At 39.1% G+C, this 14,301-nt stretch overlaps 1 protein-coding gene across 1 annotated transcript in view; it reads left to right on the top strand.

Annotated features, from left to right (window-relative positions):
- Window positions 1-1,020: 1,020 nt before the first annotated feature.
- The window catches only part of EML4 (EMAP like 4), a 123,505-nt gene continuing 110,224 nt past the window's right edge, over window positions 1,021-14,301 (top strand). Inside the window, exons 1-3 of the mRNA XM_042782495.1 lie at window positions 1,021-1,115; window positions 1,584-1,645; window positions 5,922-6,104. Coding sequence (XP_042638429.1) covers window positions 1,021-1,115; window positions 1,584-1,645; window positions 5,922-6,104 — 340 coding nt within the window. The remainder of the gene's footprint in view (window positions 1,116-1,583; window positions 1,646-5,921; window positions 6,105-14,301) is intronic.

Below are 14,301 nucleotides of genomic sequence, written 5' to 3'. Positions count from 1 at the left end.
AAAATATAGATAGTATAAGGAGATGGATGGGACAATAAATATGAAAGGTACAGTTTAAACACAGGGTATTGTTAATAGTTAACTTTATGTTTGTTATGCCCTTTGAAAAATTGTTACTGCATCCTGTCACTGTACTAGGCAGGGTGTGGTAGGAATTTCACAAGCTGAACGACTTTTTTGTGACTATCCACGTTTTCTAAAATAAAAACCGTAGTCACTTTTTAATCTTTTTTTAAATCAAAGGCCATAGAAGTTAAATGACTTGCTTATGGTAAAAGGTGGTGTTAAAACCCAGGACTATAAGCTTAGCATTATAATCTAATAATCTTGCACTAGGCTCTCCTGCCGTCCCAACAGAATTAAACAGGTTATGTGTTTATGATAAGGAGCTCTGGTACTGCAGTGCCTAAGGCATTTGACTGCTAACCTGAAGGTTGGTGGTTCAAACCCACCAGGCACTCCATGGTAGGAAGACTGGGCGATCTACTTTCGTAAAAATTTACCACCTCAAAAACCCACGGGGGGTGGGGGTTTGCTATAAGTTGGAATTGACTCAATGGCAGTGGATTTGGTGTTTATGTTAATCATGTAAATATTTATCTTTGACTAATTTAAAGATACAATACATACATTAAGAACAGTTGAGAAAGGTGCTGTGGAATGGATCACTTTTATAGGGCTTGTCTCCTCATGGTCTTCCAACTCCTACCAAATGATTGGGTGAGACTGTGCAAATAAGGTGCTTGTGGCCCTCCAAAGGTCTTGGACAACTTGCTAATCAAATAAGGTGTATAGCACCCTGTGGGGTGGGTCCACTCAACTAAGGTGTATGGAACTCTAATGAGGGAATCGATCAGTTTTGCCATCTTGCTAGGCTTAAAATGAGACATCCCAGAGTCAGGAAGAGGTATGTCATTATCACCAAGAAAGAAGAGAGCTAGCAATGAGCGTGTCCTTTGGACCCAGGATCCCTGTGCTGACAACTTTCTAGACCCAAGAGACAGAGAGTTGTAAAATGAGATGACGAGAAAAAGCAGCAGAGAAATGGCGGCAGCAGAGGCAGCAGAACCAGAAGAGCAGCGGGAGACAGTGCAGTGGGTTTCCCAGACCACAAAGTGAGAAAGCTGAATTACTTTGTGGGGAGGCAGAATGAGGTGCCTCTGGGCACTTGACAAAGCTAGACTCACTGACCCATGCTTCCCGACCCAGAGAGCTAGAAAGCTGAGCGCCTTCAGGTGAGGCTTACTGTCAGAGTAGGGTTCCTCTGCATACTTAACTGTGACGCTAAAGAGCTTTGTGACACTAGCCTTAGATGGCACCTGGCAGGGCCCATCACTAGAGGACAAGAAGAAGAGGCTGTCCTAATCAAAGAACTGTATCATGATTCATTTCTTATCCTGAATTGTAACCTGTTATTTCCCTAATAAACCACATACTGGTGAGTATGGTCTGTGAGTTCTGTGTGGCAACTGCAACAAATTATCAAACCCAGAAGAGAAGGAGAGAGTAGTGGGAGGGACAGTTGGTGTCAGAATGGATAAAAAGATTGGAGAACAGAGGTATGTTTGACTTCTGCCTCATAGGAATCAGCTTGGAGTATTGCTGCTGATGGTGATTCTCCCCTCTCATGAAGTTAGAGGAGAGCGTATGTCCCCGCCATGTCTTTTTTTTTTTTTTTAAAAAAAAAAAAAAAAAACAGCATATCCGTTGGAGCCCGGTGGTACAGTGATTAAAGTGCTTGGCTGCTACCCAGAAGATTAACAGCTTGAACCCATCAGCCTCTCCATGGGAGAAAGATGTGGCAGTCAGCATTCATAAAGATTTATGGCCTTGGCAACCATATTGGGCACTTTTGCTTTGTCCCATGGGGTCTGTAGGAGTCAGAATGGACTTGACAGCAGTAGGTTTTTACCTAGTTAACTGACTTAATTTAGAGCTTTGACTGGAAAGTGAAGTCTTGCAAAAATGAAATTATTTAGGTTAAATGATTAGCTGGGAGGGATTAGATTAGCTTTCAAAATTGAAGGTAGCACTGTAAAAGTGTCTGCATCTTTGGGGACTAGAACTGCAACTCTGGACACTGACAACCCTAGGCCTACATGTTCATAGCTGGTGAACTAAGAAGGATAGGCTATACCTTCCTTCCTGAAAAACTTGAGAGCACTCTATTTGGCTTAGTTTATAGCTTGCAAGCTCGATGCTCCCCCCCCCCACCCCCATAGTATTAAATTAAACTATATGAAATTGCTGATATTCAACCATTTATTACCAGCAAAAAACATTTCATATGGTATGGGAGGAGAGAATGAGGCATCATAGATTGACAGCCCTGATAGGACTTCAAAGAAAAACGGTGGTGTTTGTAAGAGAAGAACTTTGTTACCTGAAGAAGGAAAATGAGAAAGCATCCTGGGCGGTCCAAAGTAATAGCGACCATAGTCTAACACACTTACAAAAAGAATGGATGAGCTAGAATTGGGGTAGGCAGCCATGGAAATGAAATAGGCCTCAAATATAAGAAACTTCTAAGGTAAGACACTGAACTGTTCTCACCAGTCTTTTCCATAGGTGTTTCAGGATTGGACAGATTTGTCTTTTATGTAACAGTTTTTCCCAAAGCTCTCAAGTTATACCTTTTGTACTTTGCTGTTAAATGTTAAGCATTTATTCAACATGTCTCAGGCACCTTCATTATAACAGCCCTCTTTAAAGATGAGGCTTAAAAAGATAAAGTAGTTTGGCTAAGATTATACAACTAATTAATATGGAGCTAGAATTTGAAGTCTAAATTCAACATAAAACACAACTTTTCATTCCATACCAGTACTTCACAAATATTGTTGAAATACCTCTAAAGACTGAAATATGTATATGTGTATTCCTGGAAGGTCTATAGGCATATATAATTAATCTTAATTAATATGGATTTTGGTAACTGTTCCACAATATAATGATGATTGTTTTGGTTTTTAAATGCTCAGGATGTGTGTGTGTGTATGCATCAAAGTGTGAATTAAATTGAATTTTTAAGAAGATGCGTGGCACATTATCGCATTATAATACCATTGGCAAATTATGCCTTGTTACCTGAGTGAGTGACCCAGTTTAAATTTCTCACTTTGGTTCAAACCACTCTTATTAGGTTAGTATCTAAAAAATTCCTTCAGTGTTAAGCCGAGGGTATTTCTGTTGTTGTTAGGTGCTATTGAGTTAGCTCCGACTCATAGTGACCCTGTGTCATACAAACAAAATACTGCCCAGTCCTGTGCCATACTCACAGTCTCTGCTATGCTTGAGCCCATTATTGTAGCCACTCTATCAGTCAATCTTGTTGAGGGTCTTCCCCCTTTTCTCTGACCCTCCACTTTACCAAGCTTGGTAATCTTCTCCAGGGACTGGTCCCTTCTGACAACATGACCAAAGTAGGTGAGACAAAGTCTAGACATTCTCGCTTCTAAGTAGCATTCTGACTGTACTTCTTCCAGGACAGATTTGTTCGTTCTTCTGGCAGTCCGTGGTATTACCAGTATTCTTTGTCAGCATTAAAATTCAAAGGCATTAATTCTTTTCTGGTCTTCCTTATTCATTGTCCAGCATTTCACAAGCATATGAAGCAATTGAAAATAACATGGATTGGGTTAGGCACAGCTTAGTCTTTTCTTTAAGGTGCGTCTTTGCTCCTTAACACTTCTGAGGGTCTTTTGCAGCAGATTTGCTGCCCAGTGCATCTGATTGCTTGACTGCCTCTGCCATGAGTATTGTTTGTGGATCTAAGTAAAAGGAAATCCCTGACAACTTCAGTCTTTTCTCCATTTATCATAATGTTGTTTATTGGTCCAGTTGTAAAGATTTTTGTTTTCTTTGTGTTAGAGTTGTAATCCATACTGAAGACTTTGGTCTTTCATCTTCATCAGTAAGTGCTTCAAGTCATCTTCACTTTCAGCAAGTAAGGTTGTGTGTCATCTGCATATTTCAGGTTGTTAATGATGATCAACCATTTTAATCACGATATCACATTCTTCATATAGTCTAGCTTCTTGGATTATTTACTCAGCATACACATTGAATAAATATGGTGGAAGGATACAACCCTAACATATGCTCTTGGTCTATGTACAGGTTCCTCATGAGGACAATTAAGTGTTCTGGAATTTCCATTCTTTGCAATGTTATTGACTCATAGTGATCCTTGTTGTGTTCCAAGGCTGTAAATCTTTACAGAAACAGACTGCCTCATCTTTCTTCTGCAGAGTGGTAGGTGTGTTTGAACCACCACCGTTTTGATTTGTGACCAAATGCTTTAATTACACCACCACACCACCAGGGCTGCTGCTGCTGCTGCTTTTTTTTTTTTTTTAAGTGTGTTTCTTACAGTCAGTTATTTCTCCCTGAATTTTCCTCATTTTAAAATGAATTTGCCATAATAGTTGATTTGTCTGTGTATTTGGATTCTTATTAACCCAACAAATAATGTGCTGTAGCTTTGAAAAACCAAACTCAGTGTCTTCAAGTCAATTCTGACTCATAGTGACCCCCATTGGGTTTCCAAGGTTGTAAGTCTTTATGGAAGGAGCTCTGCTAGTGTAATGCCTAAGGCACTTGACTGCTAACCAGAAGGCTGGCGGTTTAAACCCACCAGCCACTCCTCGAAAGGAAGATGGGGCAATCTATTTCCGTAGTGATACTGCTTCAGAAACCCAAGGAGGGATCGCTATGAGTCGGGTCCGGCCCGATGGCACATAACAACAACAACAAATCTTTATGGAAATAGACAGCCTTATTGTTCTTCTGTGGAGTGGCTGGTGGGTTTGAACCCCCGACCTTTTGGTTAGCAGCCAAATGCCTTAACCACTATATCACCAGAGCACCTTATAATATCTTTGAAAAAAGTTTGTAATTGCTATATTAGAGCTAAACATTATTTAAATAAAATAAGGAATGTATTATGTCTTTTTGTTGTTTTATATCTAAAGCAAATATTAAGTACGTTTTAATAGCAGTTGGACCATTGTGAGGAGAAAAGGAGTAGCCTTTGCCAATTACATGGCAGTACTGTCTTATGTGGGAGTCTGGTAGCGTAGTGCCTGAGGCGCTTGATTGCTAATCAGAAGGCTGGCAGTTCAAACCCACTAGCTGCTCCTGGGAAGGAAGGTTGGACAATCTACTTGGTAGTGATACCACCCCTGAAACCCAAGGAGGGGTCGCTGTGAGTCGGGTCCAACTCCATGGCACATAACAACAACAACACTGTCTTACATGATGTTATGGGCATTTTAATAGTGAAAGCACAGGCAAAGTGTGCTTTCTTATCATTGATGCAGAAGGTGATCCTGTAAAATTAATAAATTAAAAATTAATAAGAAAGGATTTGTACTCCTTTTATTTTCATAGAAAAGTATGATACTGATGTGGTAATTTAGAAGGATGCTTTGAATAGCTTGCTCTCTTACAAGTTCCCCGCTGTCTACAAAGTGATATGTTTAGGGGATATTTTGATAAGAAAACTAAGAGGATGGTATAAAAATGGAGAAATTTTAACTGTGAAGAATTTTTTCATTACTTTAATTATACCTTAGATATATTAGTTTTTATTTATTTATATTGTGATTTGGGTGAAAGTTTACAGAGCAAATTCACTTTCCATACAGCAGCTCACATACACTTTGTCTCATGATATTGACTACAATTTACCACAGTGTAACAGCTCCCCTCCCACTTCCTCCCCATAGTTAGTTTTAATTTTTTTAAAATTAGTTAAAATAGCTATGAAAATCTTTACAGAATTAATGTGTTAAATGAGAGACCCTCCCCTTTCCTCATCTTTTAAAAAAATTTAATCTGGTATAGTTCTCCTTTGTCATTGGATTCTTTTTAAAGCTGTTTACTTAAAAATATTTTTTTTCTTTTTTAACTTTTAATAGATGATAGTATTTCTGCTGCAAGTACTTCTGATGTTCAAGATCGCCTGTCAGCTCTTGAGTTACGAGTTCAACAACAGGAAGATGAAATCACTGTGCTGAAGGCAGCTTTGGCTGATGTATTGAGGCGGCTTGCAATTTCTGAAGACCATGTGGCCTCAGTGAAAAAATCAGTCCCAAGTAAAGGTAATTAAGTGTGCTGTTATATAGAAAGAGTTTTGCTTTTTTGCAACATTTTCTTTGTAATTAAAATATAAAAGTTAGGTTTTTGATCAGTGACATTAAAATTGTGAATATATATCAGTGAATATAAAAATATATTTTATTTTGGATTAACTGTGATTGTAGTTTGTTTTCTGCTTTCTTATTTATTCTCAAATTCTGAAAGTTTATTCTTCATTAGTTTTAATTGGGAATTTTTGTATTATCCCACTGATCTTTATTTCCATGCTTTTGTGTCACAGTATTTGTGTGAATTTAATATCTTCCAACTACAAAATAAGCTTACTGAGAACAGGAACTGAATCTTTTTTGTGTGTCACCCATAGTACTTCACATTGTAATTTGAACATAGAAAATAGGCACTCGTTTATATATATTTTAATCCCATTATCATTACACAAACATGATTAAAATCATTATAGTGCAAATAGTTTCAATTCTGCAGATAACCCTCTGGGGTTGTAGTAGTTAAAGCTGTATGTCATCTTGGTTGGGCCTGGTTGAGTGGCTGGGCAGCTGGTGGGAGTTATTCCCCATGATGAGACTGGCAGTCAACTCCATGGTGGGATCTACCACAAGCAGCTGAGTAGCCGCTTTGGGTATGTGGTTTGCTTCCCTTATATAAGAAGCAGCTTTGGGAATGGTCTCTAGCTTATGGCATGCTGGACGCTGCATGTAGCTCTGTCGTTATTCAGCAGCCCGCCATGCTCTGCTGACCTTGGGACTTACAATGGTCTTGAGTTAATGGTGTGCTGTGTAGTTTGGTAACATTGGGACTGTGCTTTTTGCTTTGTCAACCTTGGGCTTGTCAGTCTCAGCAGCCAGTAGCTGTCTGAGTGAAGAAAAGCCTCTAGCTCCAGTGGGCCGGGAGCAGGAGGCAGAGCTGAACCCCAAGGTTAAGGGGCTTTCACCCAGCCCCTAGAGACTGGCACTTTAAACTTGCACTTAAAGCCTCCAAATTGTAAAAATAAACTCCTATTTGATAAGGCCATCCCATTTGTGGTATATTCTCATCAGAGCAGCACTAAATAACCAGAACAGCAGAATCCTGAAGAATTTCATTTAAATTCTGAAACTTATTACCAACCCCAGTATAATGGCAATTTCAACTTCTAGATATTGGGAGTTTTCTTAGGTTGAGAGAAAGAGTCATCAAGACCCTATTTTGCTGAGTCTGGAACAGATGTAATGTGTGTGGGCCTTGCCTTCCTCTAATCACCCGAAAGAATTTAAAATTCTATCACTTAATCAGGCAGTTCAGCATATCATTTCATATATCTTACTGCTTTCTTGGTGAAGTAGATGATGGTAGGCAGGATTATTGGCATTTTAGCAATGTGAGGAAAAGTGAGGAAGTTTATTGCCTTACCTACCCACTGTAACAAGTCAATGCAAATTATTAACCAAAGGAGGAGTCTTTCTGAACATCCAGATTGTAGCTTTATAGAAGTAGTGCAGTTAACCAGAATTTGAGGAGATTTGTAAGAAAGATTATGAGTTCAGTTTCCACATGCTGACTTTGAGGTATATACGGTGTATGTTGTTGTTGTTAGGTGCCTTCAAGTTGGTTTCAACTCATAGCAACCCAGTGGACAATGTGACCCAGTGTATAATTGAACAAAACACTGCCCTGTCCTGTGCCATTCTCACAGTCATTGCCTTGCTTGTGCCCATTATTGCAGCCAGTGTGTCATTCCATCTCGTTGAGGGTCTTCCCGTTCCACTGACCTGCTACTTTACCAAGCATAATATCCTTCTTCAGGGATTGGTCCCTCCTGATAGCATGACCAAAGTATGAGAGACAAAGTCTGGCCATTCTTGCTTTTAAGGAGGAGCATTCCAGCTGTCCTTCCTGAAAGACAGATTTCGTTCTTCTGGCAGTCCATGGTATATTCAGTATTCTTTCCCAGCACCGCAATTAAATGGCATCAGTTCTTCTGTGGCTTTCTTATTCACTGTCCCACCTTCACATGCATATGAGGCTATTGAAAAGAATGGCTTGAGTCAGGTGCACCTTAGTTTTCAAAGTGACATCTTTGTTCTTTCAAGAAGTTTTTTGCAGCACATTTACCTAATGAATTACATTGTTTGATTTCTTGACTGTTGCTTCCATGGGCATTGATTATGGATCCAAGTAAAATAAGATACTGAACAACTTCTATTTTTTCCTCCATTTGAAGGCTGGTGTTTAAAACCCACCAGCCACTCCTTGGAAGGAAGGTTGGGCAATCTACTTCCATAGTGATACTGCCTCGGAAACCCAAGTAGGGGTCGCTGTGAGCCAGATCTGACTTGATGGCAGTGAGTTTGGTTTGTTTGGTGACAGGTAATGTAGTTACATTCTGAAACAGGGTCCACTAGTGATTATTCTTTTAATTACTTTCTAACCTTTGGATACAGGCTTTAATTGCTGTCTCCAAAGTGGATTGATGAGGGGACTAATTAATTACACAGTCTGACTGCTAACCAGGAGGCTGGTGGTTCAAACCCCCAGCCACTCCTCGGAAGGAAGATGGGGCAATCTACTTACGTAGTGATACTGCCTCGGAAACCCAAGGAGGGGTCGCTATGAGTCGGGTCCAACTCGATGGCACATAATAACAACAACAACAACATCTAGGGAATAAGTATATTGCAAACCAAACCTACTGCCAAAGTCTTCTGACTCATGGGACAGAGTAGAACTGCCCCGTAGGGTTTCGAAGGCTATAAATCTTTACAGAACCAAACTGCCTTATCGTTCTTTCATGGAGCAGCTGGTAAGTTCAAACTGCGGACCTTTTGGTTTAAAAAAAAACCGAAAAACTCAATGCCATCGAGTCGATCCTGATTCATAGTGACCCCTCCTTGGGAGCTCTGGTAGCATAGTGGCTAAGACACTTGACTGCTAACCAGAAGGGTGGAGGTTCAAACGCACCAGCCACTCCTCAGAAGGAAGGCGGGGCAATCTACTTCCGTAGTGATACTGCCTCGGAAACCCAAGGAGGGGTCGCTATGTGTTGGGTCCGACTCGATGGCATATAACAACAACAACAGTCTCTATGGAAGTAGATTGCCCAGTCTTCCTTCCAAGGAGTGTCTGGTGGGTTTGAACTGCCAGCCTTCTGGTTAGCAGTCAAATGCCTTAGGCACTACACCACCAGAGCTCCCTGTGATGTTTTGCTGTTGTTGGTTTGTTGTCATGTACCGTCAAGTCGGACCCGACTCTTAGCGACCCCTCCTTGGGTTTCTGAGCAATATCACTATGGAAGTAGATTGCCCAACCTTTCTTCCAAGAAGTGCCTGGTGAGTTTGAACCACCAGCCTTCTGGTGAGCAGTCAAATGCCTTAGGCAGTATGCTGCCAGAGCTCCCTGTGATGTTTTAGCCCCTGTGAAATTAGAATTTGTTGTATTTACCTTCAAATAAATTACTGACAGGACGATAATCACTAACATCTTTAGGCATTTACATTTTCGACAGGATTTTTCTTTAGAAATAAGACTAAGCCTCTGTGGGTAAAGAGCAGAGTCCTTTTAGTGAAGCTGTGGTTAAAAGGATAGATCAACTTTCTTACCAATGAAGATAGCTATTATATAGTTTTTTGGGATGATGGTGATATATAGAGGACATGACTTGGCTAAAACTAGATGTTAATAATCTGTGCTAATGGCTTAATGATGTTCTAGAATGTCACTTCATAGAAGTATTGCTGTTCAATAAATGCCAAAATCAGATACACACCTAGTCATTTCAGTATTTTTAGTTCTCTGATGCTTTATCTTCTGCAGTGTGCCAGCAGCATTAAAAGCCAAGCCCCATTTGTTTCTTGAGTATATCATGCCAGATTCCTTTAACTGAGGTAGAAAGTTTTCCCAATAGTTTTTAAGGTCCTCAGTCATTTAAATTTCTTATATACCATCTCCTCTGTCAGAGAATTCTTTCCTTTTGACGGCATATGTTCATAATATATGCACCAGTTGGAACTGAATCCCTGCCAAAAGGGGGAAAAGAATTACCTGTGCTTTGAAGCAAAAGGAAAGGCCCAGAGAGCACTTTGGCAGTTTTAACTGCCAGGAAGACAGATTATTTCACAGCTGGTGCCTGGGAAACCCATTAGGACATCTTGGGGAGACCAAATGAATGTACTTTGAAAATAGCCCAGTGGCATTATGTGAAGACAAGCTGTTACTGCACAATGATATAAAAATAGAGGAGTCAAATTTATCTGAAGGTGAGAAATCAGTCATTTAAACCAGAAAACTGCTGGTAAACCAAAGGTGTCAAACATTCTGTCACTTAAATGAGAAAACCTAGAGGAAAAATTGAAATATTGAAGCTGTCAGTTCGCTAAAAGAAACATTCCTAATTATATAGGATCTGGGATAGTGTACAGGCACAGATTTGTATCATTTGGCTCTTACTCCAAGTGACATTTGGAAGGGATTATCTTAACTTTGCTGTAAATGTTGTTAAGTAAAATATAGTCATCAGTTTGGGAAGGTGTGAATTTCCTTGGTGGGACCGTTAGGCTAAAAGGAGTTAGAGTTGTGGTAGGGGATAGGAGCATGTCTCATTTTGACAACAGCTCAGACACTTCTAAGCTACTTTTTGTATGTAGAAGTGTATGGGTTGATATTGCTTCAGAACAGGTAGTAATTACCATTTGTTGTTGTTGTTGTTATGTGCCATCGAGTCGGCGGCCCCGATTCATATTTACAGAGATGCATTTCTCCATGAGAGTTGGATGGGTCTTTGGTCATTCTCACTCATAATATACTTTTTAAAAATGTTGTTGTTGTTGTTGTGTGCCGTCGAGTCAGCCCTGACTCATAGCGACCCCTCCTTGGGTTTCCGAGGCAGTATCACTACGAAAGTAGGATTGCCCAACCTTCCTTCCGAGAGTGGTCAGAAAATGAAGGGATTAAGTGTACATCTTCCTGTGAAATGGACTGAAAGTAGAATTGCAAATGGAGAAGATGAAATTTGATGAGTTCTTGGATTCTTTAATCTCCTCAAAGAAATGAAGCAAGGTAATTTACAGAAATTGAGCAGCTGGGAGTGTGAAAATGTGAAGAGAATGGAAGAGGTATTCGGTTGGAACCAAAGACTATTTATACTTTTTCCTGATCAAAATTTTGCCCGCCCTTTAAGGCCTTAGATGTTACCTCGTGAAAGTGATCTATTCTATCTCTTTGTCTTACCTGAAATTATTCAAAAATTTTATTTGTATTTTTTTTTGGCACATATATTATTTGTTGCTTCTGCTAGATAATAAACTTTTTGAAGACAGGGACAGTTTCTTAATAACAGTTAGCTTTGGGATAACTCAATAAATGCTTGTTATATTGAATATAGGAGGAAGAAGAAAATTACAGAAATGAGAAGTTACGATAAAAGAAAATTGCTGCTTTAGAAATAGGGATTGGAATAGACGCAGGAGTAAGAGGGTATTATTAATATGATAATATAATAAGATGGGGTAACAAGGATTTCAGATTTGAGCTTTTGAAATGAAATTTTTCTTAATGATTACTTTGTGAATCTAGAGTCAGGCAGTTGCCAAGTTACGGATCAGTGCCTAAGTCTGTCTTTAAGTCGAATTTGTAAGTAAGTTCCAACAGGTGCATATAGTTCTTATTTAACCTTACTTTAGTGCAAGAAAACGCTCCAGGTATTTTCAGTGATTTAAAACATGCACTTGGAACAGGTGAAGGTGATGATGAAGAATTGTTGCCATTAGGGGTTGGTTCAATGGTTTCAAAGTACGTACAAACTTATATATGTTAAATGGCAAGTGTGAGTTGTCTGTAAGTTAAACAATCATAATTCAGAGATTTATTGTATAGTGAAGTATGTTAGTATTTCTGAACTGTGTGGCTAAGATATCAGAAAGATCTTCTGTTTGGGTCTGTCGTCAAGGATTATAAATCATAGTAATTAGTGTGCTAATGTTAAGACAAAGTATAAAAATTATCGTTGGCCACTGACCCTGACATTACAGTGTTTTCCACTGTGATTAGAATTAAATTAGTACCATTCTAGTTTACAGATTTTTGGCCTAAATTTCTCTTAATTAAGCCTGGTTGCTGCTCAGAAAGAGAATTTCTTTTGTACCTTTGGAACTTGGAAGTCTGTTTCCAGTATTGTAGGCTGGTCTTTGAGAGATTGATGGTTCAGGCTTTGTAATGCCAAAGCCCTGAACTATGGTTCCCATTTAAAATGTTCACCCTATATATGTCATAAATTTGTGCAGCTGTAATAATCAGCCCCATGTTCCCTCTTCCCAGTATAAATCCTCTACATTTCAGAGAATACACTTTATACTTCTCAGCTGAAAAACATTTACCCACAGTTTCTTTTTGTTTTCTGCCTCTGCTTGACTCAATTCATTCTCTTTACCCCCGGGAGATCATTTGCGCTTTTACCCAAATGGTAAGGAGTCCCAGTACTGGGCATGTTGTTGTTGTTGTTATGTGCCGTCGAGTCATACCCAACTCATAGCGACCCCTCCTTGGGTTTTCGAGGCAGTTTCACTACTGAAGTAGATTGCTGCATCTTCCTTCTGAGGAGTGGCTCGTGTTAAAAAAAAAAAAAAATACTCAAGACTTAAAAGATGAGTTCAGTTTTGGGACATGTCACATTTATGAAGTTTGAAGGACATACAGGTGAAAAACAGTCTAGAAAGTAAATAGATAATTCTGAAGTGCAGAAGTCTACAATATAGATAAGAATTTGAGAATTGGCACCAATAAGCTGTTTATGCCATGAAGATAGATGAGAGCTGAAGTCATCTCCTACAAGTAATCTTCAACCCAATTTGAGTTAGGTATTTATTCTAGATGCTCCCATAACCCTCTAAATTGATCTTTTTTATGTCAATCATCATATAGTTTTATAATTACTGAATTGTTTGTCTTCTTACTTACCAAGGTCACCAGATACTACACTGTGATTGAAATTTTCCACAGTGATTAAAATTAAATTGGTACCATTCTAGTTTACAGATATTTGGCCTAAATTTCTCTTAATTCAGCCTGGTTGCTGCTAAGAAAGAGCATTTCTTTTGTACCTTTGGAACTTGGAGGTCTCTGTTTCCAGTCTTGCAGGCTAGTCTTTGAGAGATTGATGGGTTCAGGAATCACAGTTAAACTGTAGGATAAAATGACCATGAAAATCTTTTGGTCTTTTCTTTCTATCTTATATACGTATCTGGTGAACTTGGTAAATAAGAAGACAGACAATTCAGTAATTATAAAACTATATAATGATTGGCATAAAAAAGATCAATTTAGAGGGTTATGGGAGCACCTAGAATAAATACCTAACTCAAATTGGGTTGAAGATTTCTTGTAGGAGATGATTTCAGCTCTCATCTATCTTCATGGCTTTAACAGCTTATTGGTGCCAATTCTCATTCTTATCTATATTGTAGACTTCTGCACTTCAGAATTACCTATTTACTTTCTAGACTGTTTCACCTCTATGTCCTTCAAACTTCATAAATGTGACATGTCCCAAAACTGAACTCATCTTTTAAGTCTTGAGTATTTTTTAGAACTACCTCCTCATTTCCATTCATGCTGCCCACCTCTTGTCTCTGTCATCTTCTGCATAGATGCCTTAAAATTTGTATTTCATATAAATGTAAATTGAACTTTTTTTTTTCCTGTTTAAAACCCTTTATTGGTTCTCTGTCCTCTGTTGATAAAGTCTTCATGATCTAACTCCTGCTTACTGCCTACCTGTCCCATTTGGACTCTCATTCTCTCTTGTTCTACATTGTGCCCACAGGAAAGAGTATCTAGCCTCCCTCCACCCTCCTTCACTACACACTTTGTTGTTGTATTCTTTCCATTCCTTTACACATGCTGCCAGTTTAGAATAGGATCCAAGGATCACCCGCCCCTTTCACCTGGCTATCTTTTACTCATCCTTTAACATTTAGTGCTATATTTCTTCCAGGAACCATTTCTTGACCTCTGTGCTCCTAATCATCCTCACCAAATTATTTGTCCTTTCTTTATATGTCCATGACCCTCTGTTCATAACACTCTGTTACTGTACTAGAGTTCGGCAAGATGGCGGACTAAGCACAGACCCTCTTCAACAAAGAAAAGGGAAACCAATTAACACAGACACAGAAGATAATCTTGGACCCCTGAGCTTTGAAGGGAAGGATA

This window comes from Orycteropus afer, unplaced genomic scaffold, assembly GCF_000298275.1.
Source record: "Orycteropus afer afer isolate SDZICR_OR568_19922 unplaced genomic scaffold, OryAfe1.0 scaffold00344, whole genome shotgun sequence".
Taxonomy (NCBI): domain Eukaryota; kingdom Metazoa; phylum Chordata; class Mammalia; order Tubulidentata; family Orycteropodidae; genus Orycteropus; species Orycteropus afer.
Note: the sequence above shows the minus strand (reverse complement) of the source record. Positions and strands in the feature narration are given on the sequence as shown.